Here is an 18,824-nt window from a genome sequence, read left to right on the forward strand (position 1 = left end):
AGGTACTTAAGGTTTCATATGGATTTCTTTTTTAAACTACTTTGATTTTTGGTTTACTCTCTATCTGTGTAAGAAGGAAAATAAAGTCAAAAGAGGTAATTTCTTCCATCTTATGTTGACACTTGAGATGAATTTCTATTAGAATATATGTAGAAGGGGAAAAAGTGGTAGCAGTGACAGATTTTATTTTATTGGGCTCCAAAATCACTGCAGATGGTGACTGCAGCCATGAAATTAAAAGACACTTGCTCCTTAGAAGGAAAACTATGACAAACCTAGACAGTGTATTAAAAAGCAAAGACTTCACTTTGCCGACAAAGGTCTGTTTAGTCAAAGTTATGGTTTTCCCTATAGTCATGTAGATATCAGAGTTGAACCATTAAGAAGGCTGAGTGCCAAACAATTGGTGCTTTTGAATTAGAAGACTCTTGAAAGTCCCTTGGACAGCAAGGAGATCAAACCAGTCAATTCTATAGGAAATCAACCCTTAATATTCATTGGAAGGACTGATACTGAAGCTCTAAGTGGCCACCCGTGAAGAGCCAGCTCATTGGGAAAGACCCTGATGCTGCGAAAGATTAAAGGCAAAGGAGAAGGGAGCGGCAGAGGAGGAGATGGTTAGAGAGCATCACCGACCCAATGGACATGAATTTGAGCAAACTCCAAGAGACAGTAGAGGACAGAAAAGCCTGGCATGCTGCAGTCTGTGAGCTTGCAAAGTCAGACACAACTTAGTGAAGGAACAACACAAATGTTTACTTTTGTTTCTTTATATGGAATCATAAATTGTCAGAGCAGGAATTTTGGAGCTTTATGTTTATCCTTCCTTTTTGATTATGTCTTAGGTGGAAAAGAAAAATCTGTCACTCCTTTTTACCAACCTCAAGTTATGTATTTTTCTCCTTTCCCATTAATAGAGTTTAAAAACTTAAATCTAACTTAATTTTTCATTCTTTGATTAGTTCTGTGAATTGCTCTGGTGAAATTTTATTCAGTTCCGTTTTAAAAGTGGAAGCCATGAATGCCACACTTCCATGTTTCTCTGGACAAATGAAGAAATCTTACTGTTTTCTAGAACTGTGGTGCATTTGTGTGCGCTCAGTCACTCAGTCACGTCCCAACTCTTTGCAACCCCATAGACTGGAGCACACCAGGCTCTTCTGTCCATGCCATTTTCAGGCAAGAATACTGGAGTGGGTTGCTGTTTTCTCCTAGAGGGGATATTCCTGACCCAGCAATCAGACCTGCGTCTCCTGCATTGGCAGGTGGATTCTTTACCAGTGAGCCACCTGGGAAGCCCGTCTAAAATATTCACATACTCTTAATCCTATAACTTTACTATTCACCCTGGAGTACAAATCCCTAGGAATCTATAAAAATTTATGAGTAAGTTGGATAAGTAGAAGATAAACAGCCTGTCCTTTCCAAAACCAAGTTTACGGGAATATTTTTTAATGGCAAATTCTCAACTTGGTGCTCTCAGGAAGTTGCGTCTCAAGCTGTATTGACTTAGAAGGGGAATCATGTTTTTGTTTATGAGCCACTCTGTGCCTCAGCTGCCAATGTAAATCCTGAGTAGAGATTCTTACTTGCAGTGAATATTGGAAGACATGAGGTTTTGCGTAACACGGCTCCCAGGGTTTATGATAGTGTCATCAGAGTAAAACAGGAAGAGCTGCTGGGCTGTGAAAATAAAATATACCAGTGACACTGGTTTCACTGCTGGTTTGTGAAAGGGATAGATTAGAACATGTTATTTATCAGAGAGATCTACCCAGCTAAAGAGTATTTTTTGAAGATACAGTATTACCAGTTTATCAGTCTGTGTATGTGTTTGATGTCTTATTGAACAAATTCTTGTTGAATTTCATGTGACTAGTATGTTTTATTTACTAATACATCCTGATAATATGAAAATAGTGAAAACTGTTTTTTTTTAATTTTTACTGAAGTAAAATTTTAAAATATAATTTAAAATTTTATTTTAAATTAAGGCTATGGATTAGTGTTCAAGCATCTGTTCAGTCAGCAAATATATGGGATTTTTAATAACAAGTGAAAATGCCAAGATATTGAAGGACATGTACAACATGAAATCATCAAGAATTATCTTAAATCTTGCTGTCTTTGGGACTCCGTACAGTACATTCCCTGGCAGTGAAAAACACAGAAGCATCCCAGCTATAGCCAACTGAATAGAAGCAGCTACAGTTCATCTTAAAAGCATAGACTGTTCTTAGATACTTATTTATATTAAGGTTTTTTTAAATCATTGTAAAGATAGAAATAATCCTTATCCTTATGAGAGAAAGTCCTGAACAAGAGCTGCATGAAGCCATTATTTTTGCAGGAATATTTAAAAACTGGTCTTGTGAGTTTTGCAATTGAATTTGTGATTTTGAATTGTTATTTGCAGTTACAAAAAGCAGTCTTGGCAGATGAAAGTAAATAAAAAGTGCGATCAACTGAAGTAGTAAAAAATCAGTTGATGATGTGCCTTCACGGTTGTTTTCAGAATAACCTTGGACAGTAAAGATCCAGAACAGGAGAAAAGTAGATGAAATCCTACATGATAAATATAGCCAAACTATTAACTTCTTGGTCCAAGAAGGGCTGAGTAGGAAATGATGCATTTTATTATGCTTAAGATTGAGGCAAACCCAAGAATTTGAGAGAATGAAGTTAGCCATTGCCTTTACACTAAGTGTGTTATACAACTCATATGTTTTGTCTTCATTCAGTATATTTAAAATTATGATTTCTGTGAAGATAACACTTTGTTAAGTGATAGAATAATTTAAGAAGAAAGTTAACAAGATGTAAGTTAACATTTGGAATCATCTATGAGAAAACTCCACAGTAGCCCATGGTGGTCTCTGCATCATTTACTAAGCACAAGTCACCTCACAGTGTTTCTCAATGTTCACAGAGGTGGTAAAAAAACAAGAGGGAGATTTAAGAAAACCAATGATTAGAATATGCATATTTTTAGACAATTTAATAAAAACAATTCACTTTGGAATCATGTTCTATTACACAATACATTAGCTCAGATAGGGAGGGATGTTAGCATTTTAAAATTCAAGATTAACTTATTTTTCTGTGGTGAAAATTGAAAAGCAGCATTGTGAATTAATGTTTCCTTCCTTTCCTCCCCTAGTAGCTCAGCTGGTAAAGAATCCGCCTGTAATGAGGAGTTCCTAGTTCAATTCCTGGGTTGAGAAGATCCCCTGGAGAAGGGATAGGCTATCCATACCAGTATTCTCGGGCTTCCCTGGTGGCTCAGATGGTAGAGTCATCCTGCAATGCAGGAGACCTGGGTTCAGTCCCTCAGTTGGGAAGATCCCCTGAGGAGGGCATGGCAACCCACTCCACTATTCCTGACTAGAGAATCTCCGTGGACACAGGAACCTGGCGGACTGCAGTCCATGCGGTTGCAGAGTTGGACATGACTGAGTGATTAAGCACAGCACAGCATAGAAAAGTCTTAGAAAAATCTAAGCTTCTCTCCTCTTTAATGGGCTTCCCTGATGGCTCAGTGGTAAAGAATCTGCCTGCAATCCAGGAGACCCGGGTTCAATCCATGGGTCGGGAAGATCCCCTGGAGGAGGAAATGGCAACCCACTTTAGTATTCTTTGCCTGAAGAATCCCATGAACAGAGGAGCCTGGCGGGCTATAGTCCATGGGGTGGCAGAGTCAGACCACGACTGAATGACTAACGTTTACTGATAAAAGAAACATGTAGAGTTGGCTTATTTAGTTGATTGTTTTCCCAAGACCAAATTTGGTTAGAGAATAAATACAAAGCAGCTGAATTTTTTTTCTTTTCTTTTCATGGCATATGATGAGATCTAGATGTTAAAAAACGAAGTTATAGGACTGAATGAAGATATGTGGTTCCAAACAGGAAAAGGAGTATGTCAAAGCTGTATATTGTCACCCTGCTTATTTAACTTCTATGCAGAGTACATCATGAGAAATGCTGGGCTGGAGGAAGCACAAGCTGGAATCAAGATTGCCAGGAGAAACATCAATAACGTAGGATATGCAGATGACATCACCCTTATGGCAGAGAGTGAAGAACTAAAGAGCCTCTTGAAAGAGGAGAGTGAAAAAGTTGGCTTATAGCTCAACATTCAGAAAATGAAGATCATGGCATTTGGTCCTATCACTTCATGGGAAATAGATGGGAAACAGTGGCTGACTTTATTTTTGGGGGGCTCCGAAATCACTGCAGATGGTGATTGCAGCCATGAGATTAAAAGACGCTTACTTACTCCTTGGAAGGAAAGTTATGACCAACCTAGACAGCATATTAAAAAGCAGAGACTTTACTTTGTCAACAAAGGTCTGTCTAGTCAAGGCTATGGTTTTTCCAGTAGTCCTGTATGGATGTGAGAGTTGGACTATAAAGAAAGCTGAGCGCCGAAGAATTGATGCTTCTAAACTGTGGTGCTGGAGAAGACTCTTGTGAGCTCCTTGGACTGCAAGGAGATCCGACCAGTCCATCCTAAAGGAGACCAGTCCTGGGTATTCTTTGGAAGGACTGATGTTGAAGCTGTAACTCCAATACTTTGGCCACATGATATGAAGAGCTGACTCATTGGAAAAGACCCTGATGCTTGGAAAGATTGAGGGTGGGAGGAGAAGGGGATGACAGAGGATGAGATGGTCAGATGGCATCACTGACTCAGTGGACATGGGTTTGGGTAGACTCCGGGAGTTGGTGATGGACAGGCCTGGCGTGCTGCGGTTCATGGGTTTGCAAAGAGTCAGACACAACTGAGCGACTGAACTGAACTGAAGATATTTGATTATAAGAAGTATCTGATGCTAGTAAAATAATATGATCAGTAATTATTTTTCAGTGACAGTAAAATGAAATAACCAGTGGATCAGAGATCTTTCAGGTAAAAGAAACACGTATTTCAACTTATCAGGAAGATGACAGACTTATAAAATTTCCACCATTAGTAGGCAAAATGTTGCAGCATATTGCCTCCTTTGGGCATCTCACTTCAGTGATAGTCCTTTTGGTTCTTTCATCATGTGTAAACACAAAACAGGCACACATACATAGCCCCCACAGAAAGACCATAGTGTTTGTTTATATATTAGGTTCGTGCAAACATAATTATAGTTTCAGGCCATGAACTTTAAATCATTATTACCAGGCTAAAATACATCTTTATTAATCAAAATAGGAACCATTACAGTCAACACATTTTTTGCCAATGAAAATGTTTGTGTATTCCCATAGCATAAAAATCCATGCTTCAGGATTCAGCGAACTCTTGGAAAGCATTTTCTGCATCCTGCTGGTTATGGAAGCATTTTCCATGCAAACAGTTGTCGAGATCCTTGAAGTGGTGGTTGGTTGGCAAGAGGTCAGGTGAATGTGGTGGATGAGGCATAACTTCGTAGCCCAGTTCGTCCCACTTCTGAAAAACTGGATGCGAGATGGTGCCGTCAGTGGTGCTGTGGAGAAGAACTGGGCCTATTCTGTTCACCAATGCTGGCTTCAAGTGTTGCAGTTTTCAGTGCATCTCGATTTGCTGAGCATACTTCTCAGATGTAATGGTTTTGCTAGGATTCAGAAAGCTGCAGTCAGACTGGCAGCAGACCACCAAATGGTGACAAAGGACTTTTTTTTTGGTGCAAGTTTGGCTTTGGAAAGTGCTTTGGAGCTGCTTCTTGGTCCAGCCACTGAGCTGGTCATCACTGGTTGTTGTATAAAATCCACTGTTCATCTCACATCACAATCTGATCAAGAAATGGTTCACTGTTGTGTAGAATAAAAGGTGACACTTCAAAATGACGATTTTTTTAATATGCAATGAGGCATCCACTTATCAAGCTTTTTCACCTTTCCAATTTGCTTCAAATGCTGAATGACTGTCAACGCTGAGTTCTTCAGCAACTTCTCCTGTGGCTGTTAAGAGGATCAACTTTGATGATGGCTCTCAACTGGTAATTGTCAACTTCCGATGGCCAGTCACTACGCTCATCTTCAAGGCTCTCATTTCCTTTGCAAAACGTCTTGAACCACCACTGCACTGTACATTCGTTAGCACTTCCTGGGCCAAATGTGTTGTTGATGTTGCGAGTTGTCTCCACTGCTTTACAACTCATTTTGAACTCAAATTTGCTTCTTGTCTAACATCATTTCCCTAGTCTAAAATAAATATAAAATAAACAGCAAATAATTATTCATTAGCAAAAAAACATAAAAGTGAGAAATGTGCATTAAAATGATGACCACATTTAGAATGTATTCCAATATCAACCTTGCACCAACCTAATATTTTAATCAGAATTATTGAAATAGTGTGATACCAGGAGACAGGAATCTGCTAAATTCAGCTGTTTTTTCTGAAGTGATATACTGCAGGCAAAGGGATGCTCCTTGACAATAAAACAAGTAGGGCTATTTCTTTTTCCTTCACAGTAATACTTTGGATAAACACTGTGCAGAAGAATATGAAATTTATATGAATCTTAAAGAAACATAAGACTTGAAATAAATTTCATTGATCATGTCTGAGCATCTCTTCTCCCTGAGATTTTTGGCCTAGCGTTTCATAGTTTCCATCCTTCTCCTCCACAGATAATGACCTTTTAGTAACTAATTTTTAGAAGCACTGCCCCTATACATTTTTTCATTTTTCATTTAAATATATTTCATATTGACAGATCTTTCATTTTGCATTTTTGTAAAATAGTCGCACTTTTTAAAAAGGTTGTTAATTTACAGGAATTTACATGTATTTACATGTAAGTGTTTTTTATTTTCTTTGCAGATGATCATTCCTTTTCTCTGAGCTGTCGATGTGGCGGAAAATACAGTGTTTCAAAGGATGAAGCAGAAGAAGTTACGCTGATTTCTTGTGATACATGTTCACTAATTATCGAACTCCTTCATTATCACTGAGATTGTTCACTAAGTGGAATTCTTTAGTGTATTCAGACACAGGGAGGATAGGCCACTACACCCTTGTCCATTCAAGCAAATGTATAAAGCTGATAAAAAAAAAAAGGATTTCTTTTTTTTTTTGTCAGCTCTATTTTTGCAGAGAAAAGATAAGACTGTCAAGCAGAGGCTACCTGGATTAAGAGAAAATTAATTTCATCATTCATATGTATTTATATTTATAGATCACAAGAAAGGGGTCTTGAATTTAAATTTATATTAAATAAATTCCCACCTGAAAACTTTATTATTGGTTCATTTTCCTATTGGTACAAAGTACAAATTTTCCTTTCTTCGTGTATGTATGTCTCTTTTAATGGGTCATGCTGCTGCTGATGCTAAGTCACTTCAGTCATGTCTGACTCTGTGCGACCCCAGAGATGGCAGCCTACCAGGCTCCTCCGTCCCTGGGATTCTCCAAGCAAGAACACTGGAGTGGGTTGCCATTTCCTTCTCCGATGCATGAAAGTGAAAAGTGAAAGTGAAGTCGCTCAGTTGTGTCCAACTCTTTGCAACCCCATGGACTACAGACTACCAGGCTCCTCTGTCCATGGGATTTTCCAGGCAAGAGTACTGGAGTGGGGTGCCAGTGCCTTCTCCATTTAATGGGTTATAGAATCATCATATTCTTTTGTAGTTGCTATGTTTTTGAAGTAACTTGATATATCTAGCTGCTAAAGTAATAACGCCCTTTATACAACTCTCTCAAATCTCAGGTCATTAGGTTAGAATCTTTGTGAATAACATGTAAGCCTAGCTTCCCCATGATGAAAGCTGAATATGGATATTCATTAGGTTATCTCAAAGTTAAAGTGGAATGGCAACTGTAGAAAGAAGGGTAGCCCTGGAGTCAGAAAACATGGCTATTGTGTGGCTGGTATGATGAAATGGACTTTTTAAGTGTGTTGTTATTGATTATAGCTAACTATAAAGACTTTGATTTTCTGTATATTTACTATTCTTTGTACAGAGTAAGTCAGAACTCATTTTAAAAAATTTTAAGAAATCTTTTATGGGATCACTGAAACTTTCTTCCTTAATTTCAAATAACTGAAACGACTGAGCCAAGCGTGTGACGTAGCAGCTTTTTATTAGGTTAAACTCTTGGTATTTATCATTGGCTTGGACTTAATAAGACTAGTTACTACTCTACCTTGTGAATGTAGCTAAAGTATGAGGCATATTCAAGAGGAGTAAATTATTTTCATTATACCTATACAACTAAAAATTTGAAAGTAAGGTTGTTCTAGGTTTTCCCTAAAAATACTTTTATATCTAAATTTAGATGACTTATTTTTTATATGTTTATCCATATATTTTGAATAAATACAGCTTCCAGAGTGTGTGGTGCTTATTCTTTATATTTAACAATTAAAAATAACTAAAATTGATAACAAATAGTTTATTAGTAAGTACATGGTTTTAGTGACAGTAAACTCATTTGAACAGAATAATCAAATCAAAAGAATAAATGTTTGCTACTCATCAGAGAATCTGTGACCATTAGGGCTGTCACGTAGAAATCCAAAATCATTCAGAGGCCAAATCTGTAAAATCAAATGTGATTGAAGACAATTAGTAAAGCAATGTTAAAGCATCATCATATTTCCCTTGTCACCCCTTTCTCCTTATTCTACAATCAAGAACAAATTTTCCACATCAAAATAACACTGTAGAATGTAAACCTGTATTTGTGTACATATTTAAAATCTAAAATGTGGAACATTCAAACATTATATAAGAAATAAGATGTTTATGTGTGTGTATTTTCTTTCACTACTGTTAAAATTAACTGTAAGCCTAAGCACTTAAGTATAACATCTGCTTAAGTGTAAAAAAATCCTGTAAGTTATCCAACAGCACCAAGTACTCATGTCTGTTTTTCTCCTTACTGCCTGTGATAAAATGGAAAGGCCAACAATAACAATAATCTTTACTCTGACTCAGTGATTTACTACAGTGATGCACAGACTCCTACTAACTTACTAACAACTTACTAACAATTGGGACATCCCTGCATTCCAGCTAGCTGGACTCTAGACTGCTCCTCTACAAATGCATATTAATATATGCCCTGGGTATGAATATGGTTAGAAAAGTTGTATGAGAGAAAATTAAAATTTTGCAAAGTTAAAAGCTTCTTATGCTACCACTAAAGTAATTTGAACTTCGTTATTCAAACAAAAATATTCTCAATTACCTGTCATAATGGGGGAGTGGTAATGTTTATTATAGCTATTAAGGTTAACATGTTCCTAAGGTGTAGTCATTGTAACAGCCTAAAGATTTCAAAGATCATTTGAAAGAAACTGGTTTTTTTTTTCTTGTTTTTTACCCCAGCTCAGAAAAGAAAGCCTGTATTTTAAGCAGAAAACAGTAGTACCTTAAGGAAGATTCGTCCTGTTATTAGTCCATATGGAACAGGCCCATAGTACCTGGAATCTGCAGAATTCTGTAGATTATCACCTTCTAACCAGACATGACCCTTTGGCACCTAGAATTGGAGAAGAAAGCACCCCTGTTCAAAACAAATATGGATGCTATGAATAAAAAAATTATATGTCTTTTGAAGGTAGCAAGGAACGTCCTAAAGTTCTTTTGTAAAATATAGTCAGATCCTATGGTTTGCATTTTTGCTATTATCTCTGGCAAAATAAATTTTACTAAATATTAGTAAGTAGTATTAATATTTCAACTTTTAAAAAGACCTATCTCTTTTGCCACATGGTTCCCAAACATTAATTTGTTATACAAACCCCAAACTGAGGTTATAAGAGATCAAAACAGTGTGACAGGGTCATTAATTTAATAGACTTCAAAAGAGGTCATTAGGATGTTGACTGAAAATGTGCCCCCCTGTCTCAATAACAACATAAGCAGGGCAGCCACTCACTCAGCAACATCCTGGGGCCAATACCAAGGCCAGACCTATTAGAATGTTCATGATGAACTAAGTGGTAATTGATTGTGACATCAATTACAAATAATCTCATCATTTTATTGGAGTGAGCTTGTCAGAATTCTAATTAAGATCCTTGTTCTGCCTTTGTACAGGCCATATCTTCAATGTATTATATACTTCAATAATGACCATCAAGAACTAGAAGGACCTATTATAAAATCATCAGTTGTGAAATTAATGATGGTGACCCTCTACTAAATGAAAAGATCTTACATATGTCCCGTGTATTAACTGGTAAATAACATAAATTAAAATTTTTACTCAATGACAATCATAAGCATATTTAGAACATGTTACTGTAAAAAAAAGTGCTGTGATATGAGACATTTGCCTATTAATGTCTGTTAATATAAACTTTAAGAATTACTCTCTACCAATTGTTTTTAAAATTGTATTTTAAAGTTTCTTTTTTTTTTTTTCACAGTTTTTGTTAACCCAAGAAAGCTGAATTAGTGACTAGCCAAAACGATCTATTGGGAAGGAATTAATTTTCACTGTTCTTCTGACTGATTAGTACTTGGGAACCTTACGTGAAGAAAAATAGTCCTACTAGGTTTAATAAGAAATGACCAATTTTTTAAATGTCACAATTTGTTTTTTTAAAAAACCATCTTTTAGAGCTGTTAGGTTCACAGCATGAGAGAAAGGTATGGAGATTTCCCATATGCCTCCCACCCCCACACATGCATGGCCTCCCTATTACTGACATCCCCCACTAGAGTGGCGTATTTGTTACACCTGGTGAACTCACACTACCATCATAATCACCCAAAATCCCATAGTTTACTTAGGATTCACTCTTGGTGTTGTACAATCTGTGAATTTGGGGAAAAGACTCTGATGCTGGGAGGGATTGGGGGCAGGAGGAGAAGGGGACGACCGAGGATGAGATGGCTGGATGGCATCACCGACTCGATGGCCGTGAGTCTGAGTGAACTCCGGGAGATGGTGATGGACAGGGAGGCCTGGTGTGCTGTGATTCATGGGGTCGTGAAGAGTCGGACACACTGAGCGACTGAACTGAACTAATGACATGGATCCTCTACCACAGTATTATACAGGATATTTTCACTGCCCCCCAAATCCTCTGTGATCTGCCTATTTCATTTCTCCCCCCACCTCCACTGCCATCACCTCTGATTTTTAACTTTTGGAAAAATTAATTTGTACAAGCATGTAAAATATGAAGTACACTTTACATCAGATATAATTTTGGAATGTCTATTTAGAAATATTAGCCCAAAATGAATCAAGCTAAATATTTTCATTTAGATACACTTAAATGTCAAATTGTTTGAAGAGAAGTGTTTTGAAAGAATATCAGATATTGTAAGATCATTAACTCCTACTGGTAGAACTACTGTAGGTTCTAGGGACAATAGCAAAGTTAGTTCATACCTATATAATAAGTTGATTTACGTGCTGTGAAGCATAATGCTGCTCAAATAGAAAAATGAGTACATCTCAGGTCACAGATGAAAATAACAAAATAGTATACCTGGAAATAGTATATGTGGGCTTTCCAGGTAGCTCAAATGGTAAAGAGTCTGCCTGCAATGCAGGAGACCAGAGTTCGATCCCTGGGATCTCCAGGGAAGATCCCCTGGAGAAGGGCATGGCAACCCACTCTAGTACTCTTGCCTGGAGAATTCCACAGAGGGCCTGGCAGGCTATAGTCCATGAGGTCTCACAGGGTCCGCCATGACTGAAGCGACTAAGCAGCAGCAGCATAAAGTACACAAGTCAAGGGAGCAGCCTCATCACTGATGGTACCTTTAATAAGAGCTGCTCTATGAACAGGAAGACCTTCAAGTTTGAGTCTTAAAATCAGTCACCTTTGGTGACCTACCCCTCTATCAATTACTCACTATCATTATGTTTGAAATTAGTTTTGGAACACATACTGATTTTTGATATGGGGTAACGGTGTACACTTTAAAATCAATTTTACAGACATATACTTAACAGTAAAATGGACTCATTTTAAGTTTTGACAAATGTGCACTCTTGTGTAATCACTTACTGCAATCAAGATGTAGAACATTACTATCAAGCCAAGTTCCCTCCTTTTCAGTCAACCTCCCACCCCTATACTTCGTACTAGCAACCAGTGATCTGTCTCCTGTTTTAACTAGAGACTAGTTTAACTTGTTCCTAGATCTCATACAAAGGAGACTACACATTACATACTATTTTGTGTCTGGCTTTTGTCGAGCGGTTTTTAAATGATTAATACATGTTACCTGTATCAGTCTTTCATTTCTTTTCACTGCTGAATATTGTTCAGTTGCTAAGTTGTGTCCGATTCTGTGACCCAATGTATTGTAGCTTGCAAGGCTCCTCTGTCCAGGCAAGAATACTGGAGTGGGTTGCCATTTCCTTCTCCAGGGGATCTTCCTGACCTGGGGGGTCAAACCCGTGTCTCCTGCACAAGCAGGTGAATTCTTAACCACTGAGCCACCCGTGAAGCCCTTCTGAGAATATCCCATTGTAAATCACAGTAATTTTCCCCATGAACCTGTTGATGGATATTTGAGTAACCTGCAATTTTTGGCTATTAGAAATAAAGCACTATGAACACTGATGTATACACATCTATTTTTTTTCCAGTAAATATGTAAAGGTGGAATTTCTGGGTCGTAAGTGTATGTTTAAACTTTTCTAAAATAATACTATTTCACATTCCCAACACCAATGTGTGTGTGTTTCTGTTGCCTTATAACGTTGGTATTTTCCATTTTTAAATGTTTTGCCTGTCTAGTAGGCTATTTTGTTATCACACTGTGGTTTTCACTTGCATTTCTCTTTTCCTTGTACCTATTAGTGTATCTTTTGTGAAATGTCTACTGGAAAATATTTTGCTCATTTTAAAACTGGATTATTATTCTTCATTTTAAGAGCTCTTTATATACCTTGAGTATAAGTTATTATTTCTTCACAATCTAGGATCTTTATCTTTTGCATTTTTCTACCTGCTGTATGGCAGAAAGTGAAGAGGAACTAAAAAGCCTTCTGATGAAAGTGAAAGAGGAGAGTGAAGAAGTTGGCTTAAAGCTCAACATTCAGAAAACGAAGATCATGGCATCCGGTCCCATCACTTCATGGGAAATAGATGGGGAAACAGTGGAAACAGTGTCAGACTTTATTTTTGGGGGCTCCAAAACCACTGCAGATGGTGACTGCAGCCATGAAATTAAAAGACGCTTACTCCTTGGAAGAAAAGTTATGACCAACCTAGATAGCATATTCAAAAGCAGAGACATTACTTTGCAAACTAAGGTCCGTCTAGTCAAGGCTATGGTTTTTCCAGTAGTCATGTATGGATGTGAGAGTTGGACTGTGAAGAAGGCTGAGCGCCGAAGAATTGATGCTTTTGAACTGTGTTGTTGGAGAAGACTCTTGAGAGTCCCTTGGACTGCAAGGAGATCCAACCAGTCCATTCTGAAAGAGACCAGCCCCAGGATTTCTTTGGAAGGAATGATGCTAAAGCTGAAACTCCAGTACTTTGGCCACCTCATGCAAAGAGTTGACTCATTGGAAAAGACTGATGCTGGGAAGGATTGGGGGCCGGAGGAGTAGGGGACGACAGAGGATGAGATGGCTGGATGGCATCACTGACTCGATGGGCGTGAGTCTGAGTGAACTCCGGGAGTTGGTGATGGACCAGGAGGCCTGGCGTGCTGCGATTCATGGGGTCGCAAAGAGTCGGACACGACTGAGCAACTGAACTGAACTGAACTAAGTTTGTGAATCAGCTTATTCCTTTCAAGCCTTGTTTTTAAGTTGGGTCTGTCATACTGAATATTCCAAGGGCTAGTCTAGCCCACTCCTAAGGCATGATATTCCATGGTCTCTTCTGGATATTCAGTGAGATCATTCCCCTGTGGCTGGTAAAAACTCCAACAACTCTCAGCCCTGTGTGACCTCTGGAAATTGCTAGGCTGGTCCCCACTAGCTGTTCTTCGCTCAGTCTCTTAAGTTTCACCATGCCTGCTAAGTTGCTTCAGTTGTATCTGACTCTGTGACCCCATGGACTGTAGCCTGCCAGGCTCCTCTGTCTGTAGGATTCTCCAGGCAAGAATACTGGAGTGGGTTGCCATTTCCTCCACCAGGAGATCTTGTCGACCCAGGGATCGAACCTGGGTCTTCTACATTGCAGGTGTATTCTTTACTGTCTGAGCCACCAGGGAAGCCCAAATTTCACCATATGCGGGCACAATTCAGTGTTCAGCCCCAAATCCAAGAGAACACTTATGCATATTTCTCAAGATCATTCTGTGGCTCTTTTCTCCCTAGTGGTTTGATGCATAAATTCTAACCACTTAAATGTCCCTCTGCTCTAATCTCTGTTTCCTCAACTCAGCAACACCACTGTCCTTTGATTGAATTTTCCTTCCTCGGAACCTCTGAAAACTGCCTTAAAGGGAGAAGTAGGGGAAAATATAAGGTTTGTTCGTTTCCCTTCTCCCAGGAATCTGTCTTGTACTGCCTGCTGTACACCGTCTGAAAACACTTATTTTACACAGTTTGTCCAATTTTCCAGTTCTTTATGGAAGTAGAGCAAGTTCAGCACCAGTTACTCCATAATTGCTAGATGTTCCAATTATCTAATTTTTAAAGTCTTTTTTTTTTAAGTATACCTCATAACAATATGAAGAGAATCTTTCTAGTTGAGAACTAAAACTTTTAATGTAAGTAAGGTGTGATTTTGCATCTCTACCTTGATTCCCCTTCAGGGGCATCCCCTGTATGTTTTCATTCTATCCTTTGCCTATCAAAATCTCAAAAAGATTTGCCAAACTCAGCAGGCCATTATGTATAAGCAAGGAAGCTGAATATGGTATTGCTTGCATCTCAAAATTGACAATAAATATTCCTCAGTAGGCAGAAGTTAAATTGAGTTTATTTATAGAATAGTCACACCCAGCAGACAGCAATAGAAGGGCTTGGGGCTTCCCTAGAGGCTCAGTGGTAAAGAATCTGCCTGCCAATGCAAGAGATGTGGATTGATCCCTGGGTTGCGAAGATTCCCTTAAGAAGGAAATTGGGTCTCTCCCACTCCAGTATTCTTGCCTGGAAAATCCTATAGACAGAGGAGCCTGGCAGGCTACAGTCCATGTGGTCACAAGGGAGTTGCACTACTACACAACAATAGGACTTACATGGATACCGTCAGTGAGAAAACATTACAGGGTATACTTAGGTATAATTACTTTTAAAAAAACCCATAAAGTTTTATGTATTTCAAAATTTACATTTTGGGGATCAGTATGTATTACCTGAATAATTCAGTTACATATATATGTACATACACATATGTGTCTTAATATGCTTAGTTATTTTAGTAATACTTGTACTTTTTAAAAAAGGGGAACATTGTCCATCACAATGCAGGTCAAGAAGAGCTTTACTGAAGTTAAAACAATTTTTTTTGCTTTGCTTGTGTGGAAACAGACCCAACTTCCAATCCATACAGCAGGCGCTGCTTCTTTGCACAGTACAAGTAAATGACTGCAATTATAATACTGTCACTAGACCTCTGGGTAACTGAGTCTAGCTATGAACTTATTTATTTAAGTAAATATAAAGTACAACACATTTTTGGTATGGGTTCAAAACTTAAAACCTGACTTTTCTGCTCAGGTGAGTGGAGTGGAATGAAGCAATGAACAGAACAAAAATTTCCTTTCTAACCCAAAACACAGTTATTGTCTGTTGGATTAATCTATTGGTTATCACTGTGTTCAAAATTCAAGTAAGAAAAAATTCTATAACAATATTATTATAATAAAATATTAACAGATAAAATAGATTAAAATATATTTTATTTATAAAAAGCCATTATAACTTTCCAATTAAAGTGGAACTCATATTTATAATAAATGTTTTACAAATGGCCAAAAGTGGAAATCCTAATTCCATGTCTTTGTTCATCATTTCTCATAACCAAAACTTTTAAAAGTAGCTAATTGCTTTTTCTGTTTGTACTTCTGGAAATATGCCATGACAACTTGAATGAATGCACAAAACTGAGTAAGAATATATGAATATATGTCTACAATGCCAGTTAGAAATTTTTGCTCAACTTTGAATTTTCCCAGTGTCTCAGATATAGCTAGCTTTAGGGCTAACTTTTAAAGCATTAAAAGAACCCTTAAATCATTCTTGGTTTTTCCTTTCTACGTCAGAGGTTTACCTCCTGAGCTATGATAAAACCTAATCTCAGGGCAGGACAAAAGAATCAAGCCTCTGGCTCTCAGCTGTACTTACTGAGGTCTAGTGAAGTGCCCCCTTTATAGTACAAGCAACAAATGTAATTGCCTCATGGCCTGCGGGTGTCCACTGAACAAAAGCAGCTTTTGTGAACCAACCCACAGGTGTTACCTTTCTTGATTCAAGTGAAATCTGATGAAAGAGTCCACAGTATCAAATAACACATTTACTAAACTGTAATCAAACTTATTATTCGATTAAGGAAAGACTGACTAAGAAAAAGTTCTGACTAAAGAGTAAGATATTTGTATGCTCAACCTTTCAAAAGTTTAAAAAAACAGGAAATCCTAGTAACAGACTGATTTTTAATTAACTCTCTGTTTGCCAGATATTTAAAAATTTACAATCAGCCAAGGCAGGGTATGCACTGGCCTTATTATTGTTCATGACTCTTTAATGGTTCTTCTAAAATGACTGTGAATGTAAAGAAAACAATAATTACTGAAGAAACAAAAATCATAAAGGTAATAAGGGGAGGGGTAAAGCTTCTGAAATCCTTTTTTTACATGATTTTTTTTCCTGGAAAAAAGAAAAGGAGAGGCATACAAAATGTAGTCATAGTAAGATGGTATGCACACAAACTAGTGGAGAGAACGCTTGTGAAATGAGAGAATTTATTATATAGTTTTAAAGAACTTCACACACAGCCCAGTATTTGTATGACTCATGCAAGGGCAAAACTGGGAACACCATCAGTAAATAATTGTTGGAGTTTACCTTCCTATATAAACCACCAAAACGATCAAGACATGTATGTCAAAAAGAGAAACATTAAATCCCCTGAGAGGCAATCATGTAGTTCTTTTAAGAACACAAAACTGAGAGAACATTATTAATCTTTAATTTTGTAAAATGGGGCTGTTCCAAGTGTCAGTTATGGATGGGTATCTTTGAAAGCAAAACTCAAGGAACAGTTTCACTCAGATTCTATTTTTAATGACATTCTCCTTGCCACAACTTTTTGCCCATACTTGTCTCGCTGAGTAGACTATCTGGGGAGGGAAGTGCTCCCAAATGCATGACTAAGGGATTAACATGTATAAGGCCCAGGTGAGACACGTTAACACACTGATTATTTCAATGGATACTATTTCTATGCAGTCCTGCTTCTTTTTCTCCCCATTTAAATTCTGACTTATTACTATACTATCCCACATCATTCCCAGGAACTGTTATTGTCTTTCCCTACTTAAAAATGGTGCCACTTTAGGTTCATAGCCAATTATCACTAAAGAGGAATTTACATAAAAGTTCTAGTAGGCTACACCTACAGCACTGGGGTGAGGGTAATGATGAGGGATGCTTTCAACCAACAGGTTCTCTTTCATTATTGAGCATCTCCCTGCTGAGCAGGTTTAGAGCTTAGTCTAAGACTTGACTTGCTCATTCTCATAGCTATTGCAAGCTAAGCTCCTTCATCTTCTCCTTCAGTACTCAATGCCTCCATCCAGCCTAAATAGGAATCTCTGGGGCTGAGTTCAAACTGTAGCTCTGCCACTTACTAAACACCTTGGACAGGTTATTTAAACCTCATCTATAAAACTGGGACTAGTTAAATGCCTTACAGAAATATTCTAAAAAACAAGTAACACATAAGGTTCCTGGCACCCAGTAAGCACTCACTAAATATTAGCTATTGTTACTAACATTTGCTCCAGCTGCTGGATGAATGACGCCTGCTGGGCTTTCTTTGTTCCTGATTTTTTATGCAGTCTATCCAGTTCTCTGCAAAGTGAACTGTGCTTTGCAATTTCACTTTCGTTATGCTTTTGGCCTTTTTCTTTTACACTGTATTCAATTATATAGTTCTGGTACTAGCCAAGACTTTGAATTGAATCCATTATAATTAAAAATGTACACTAATTTTGAATAGATGCCATATTAATTATGCCAACTGATTTAATGGAATTTAATGAAATTCAGTTATTAAGACCAAATCATCCAAATGTAGCAAAGAACAACATTTTTAATATTTTAATAGGGATCTTTTCCAAGCAATGTTTATTGACTATCAAATACCTAAGCTCTTCCTTATGAAGCATTTACTTCTTCAGAACCATCTACCAACTTGTCAGAAGGCAGAGGAAGGGGGAAATGGTTGGGACTGAAGGCAATAAATAGGCCCTTCCATCTAATACTAACATCCCAATCCTACAGATTTTTTTTCCCCTAGGACAATGGATTCGGAGAAGGCAATGGCACCCCACTCCAGTACTCTTGCCTGGAAAATCCCATGGACGGAGGAGTTTGGTGGGCTGCAGTCCAAGGGGTCGCTAAGAGTCGGACACGACTGAGTGACTTCACTTTCACTTTTCACTTTCATGCACTGGAGAAGGAAATGGCAACCCACTCCAATGTTCTTGCCTGCAGAATCCCAGGAACGGGGGAGCCTGGTGGGCTGCCGTCTATGGGGTCGCACAGAGTCGGGCATGACTGAAGCAACTTAGCAGCAGCAGCAGCAGCACAATGGATTATTTCACACTCTGACTTCTTTTTTGTTCTATATGTAACAAGATTACCTGCTGTGTATTTGGATTAGTATTTAAAAGAAGTACCTTACATTCTCATTTCAAAACTATGTCAGTACTCTCATTTTAATATAGCCCGATGTCCACTCT

The 18,824-nt window shown here is 37.9% G+C and overlaps 2 protein-coding genes across 9 annotated transcripts in view; one reads left to right on the plus strand and one right to left on the minus strand.

Moving 5' to 3' along the window:
* Positions 1-7,306, plus strand: part of DNAJC24 (DnaJ heat shock protein family (Hsp40) member C24) — a 76,908-nt gene extending 69,602 nt beyond the window's left edge. For all 3 annotated transcript variants that reach the window (XM_052652515.1, XM_052652517.1, XM_052652516.1), the window contains one exon: positions 6,802-7,306. In XM_052652515.1, coding sequence (XP_052508475.1) covers positions 6,802-6,932 — 131 coding nt within the window. In that variant the 3' untranslated portion in view covers positions 6,933-7,306. The remainder of the gene's footprint in view (positions 1-6,801) is intronic.
* The window catches only part of IMMP1L (inner mitochondrial membrane peptidase subunit 1), an 87,478-nt gene continuing 73,843 nt past the window's right edge, over positions 5,190-18,824 (minus strand). For 5 of the 6 annotated variants that reach the window (XM_052652512.1, XM_052652509.1, XM_052652510.1 and 2 more), the window contains 2 exons: positions 9,355-9,465; positions 8,359-8,518 (listed from right to left, as the gene is read on the minus strand). In XM_052652512.1, the coding sequence (XP_052508472.1) occupies positions 8,450-8,518; positions 9,355-9,465 (180 nt within the window). In that variant the 3' untranslated portion in view covers positions 8,359-8,449. Of the gene's footprint in view, positions 6,176-8,358; positions 8,519-9,354; positions 9,466-18,824 lie in introns of those variants that run through there. The other variant, XM_052652514.1, reaches the window with a different exon arrangement.

The sequence above is a fragment of the Budorcas taxicolor genome, chromosome 15, assembly GCF_023091745.1.
Source record: "Budorcas taxicolor isolate Tak-1 chromosome 15, Takin1.1, whole genome shotgun sequence".
NCBI classification, from domain to species: Eukaryota; Metazoa; Chordata; class Mammalia; order Artiodactyla; family Bovidae; genus Budorcas; species Budorcas taxicolor.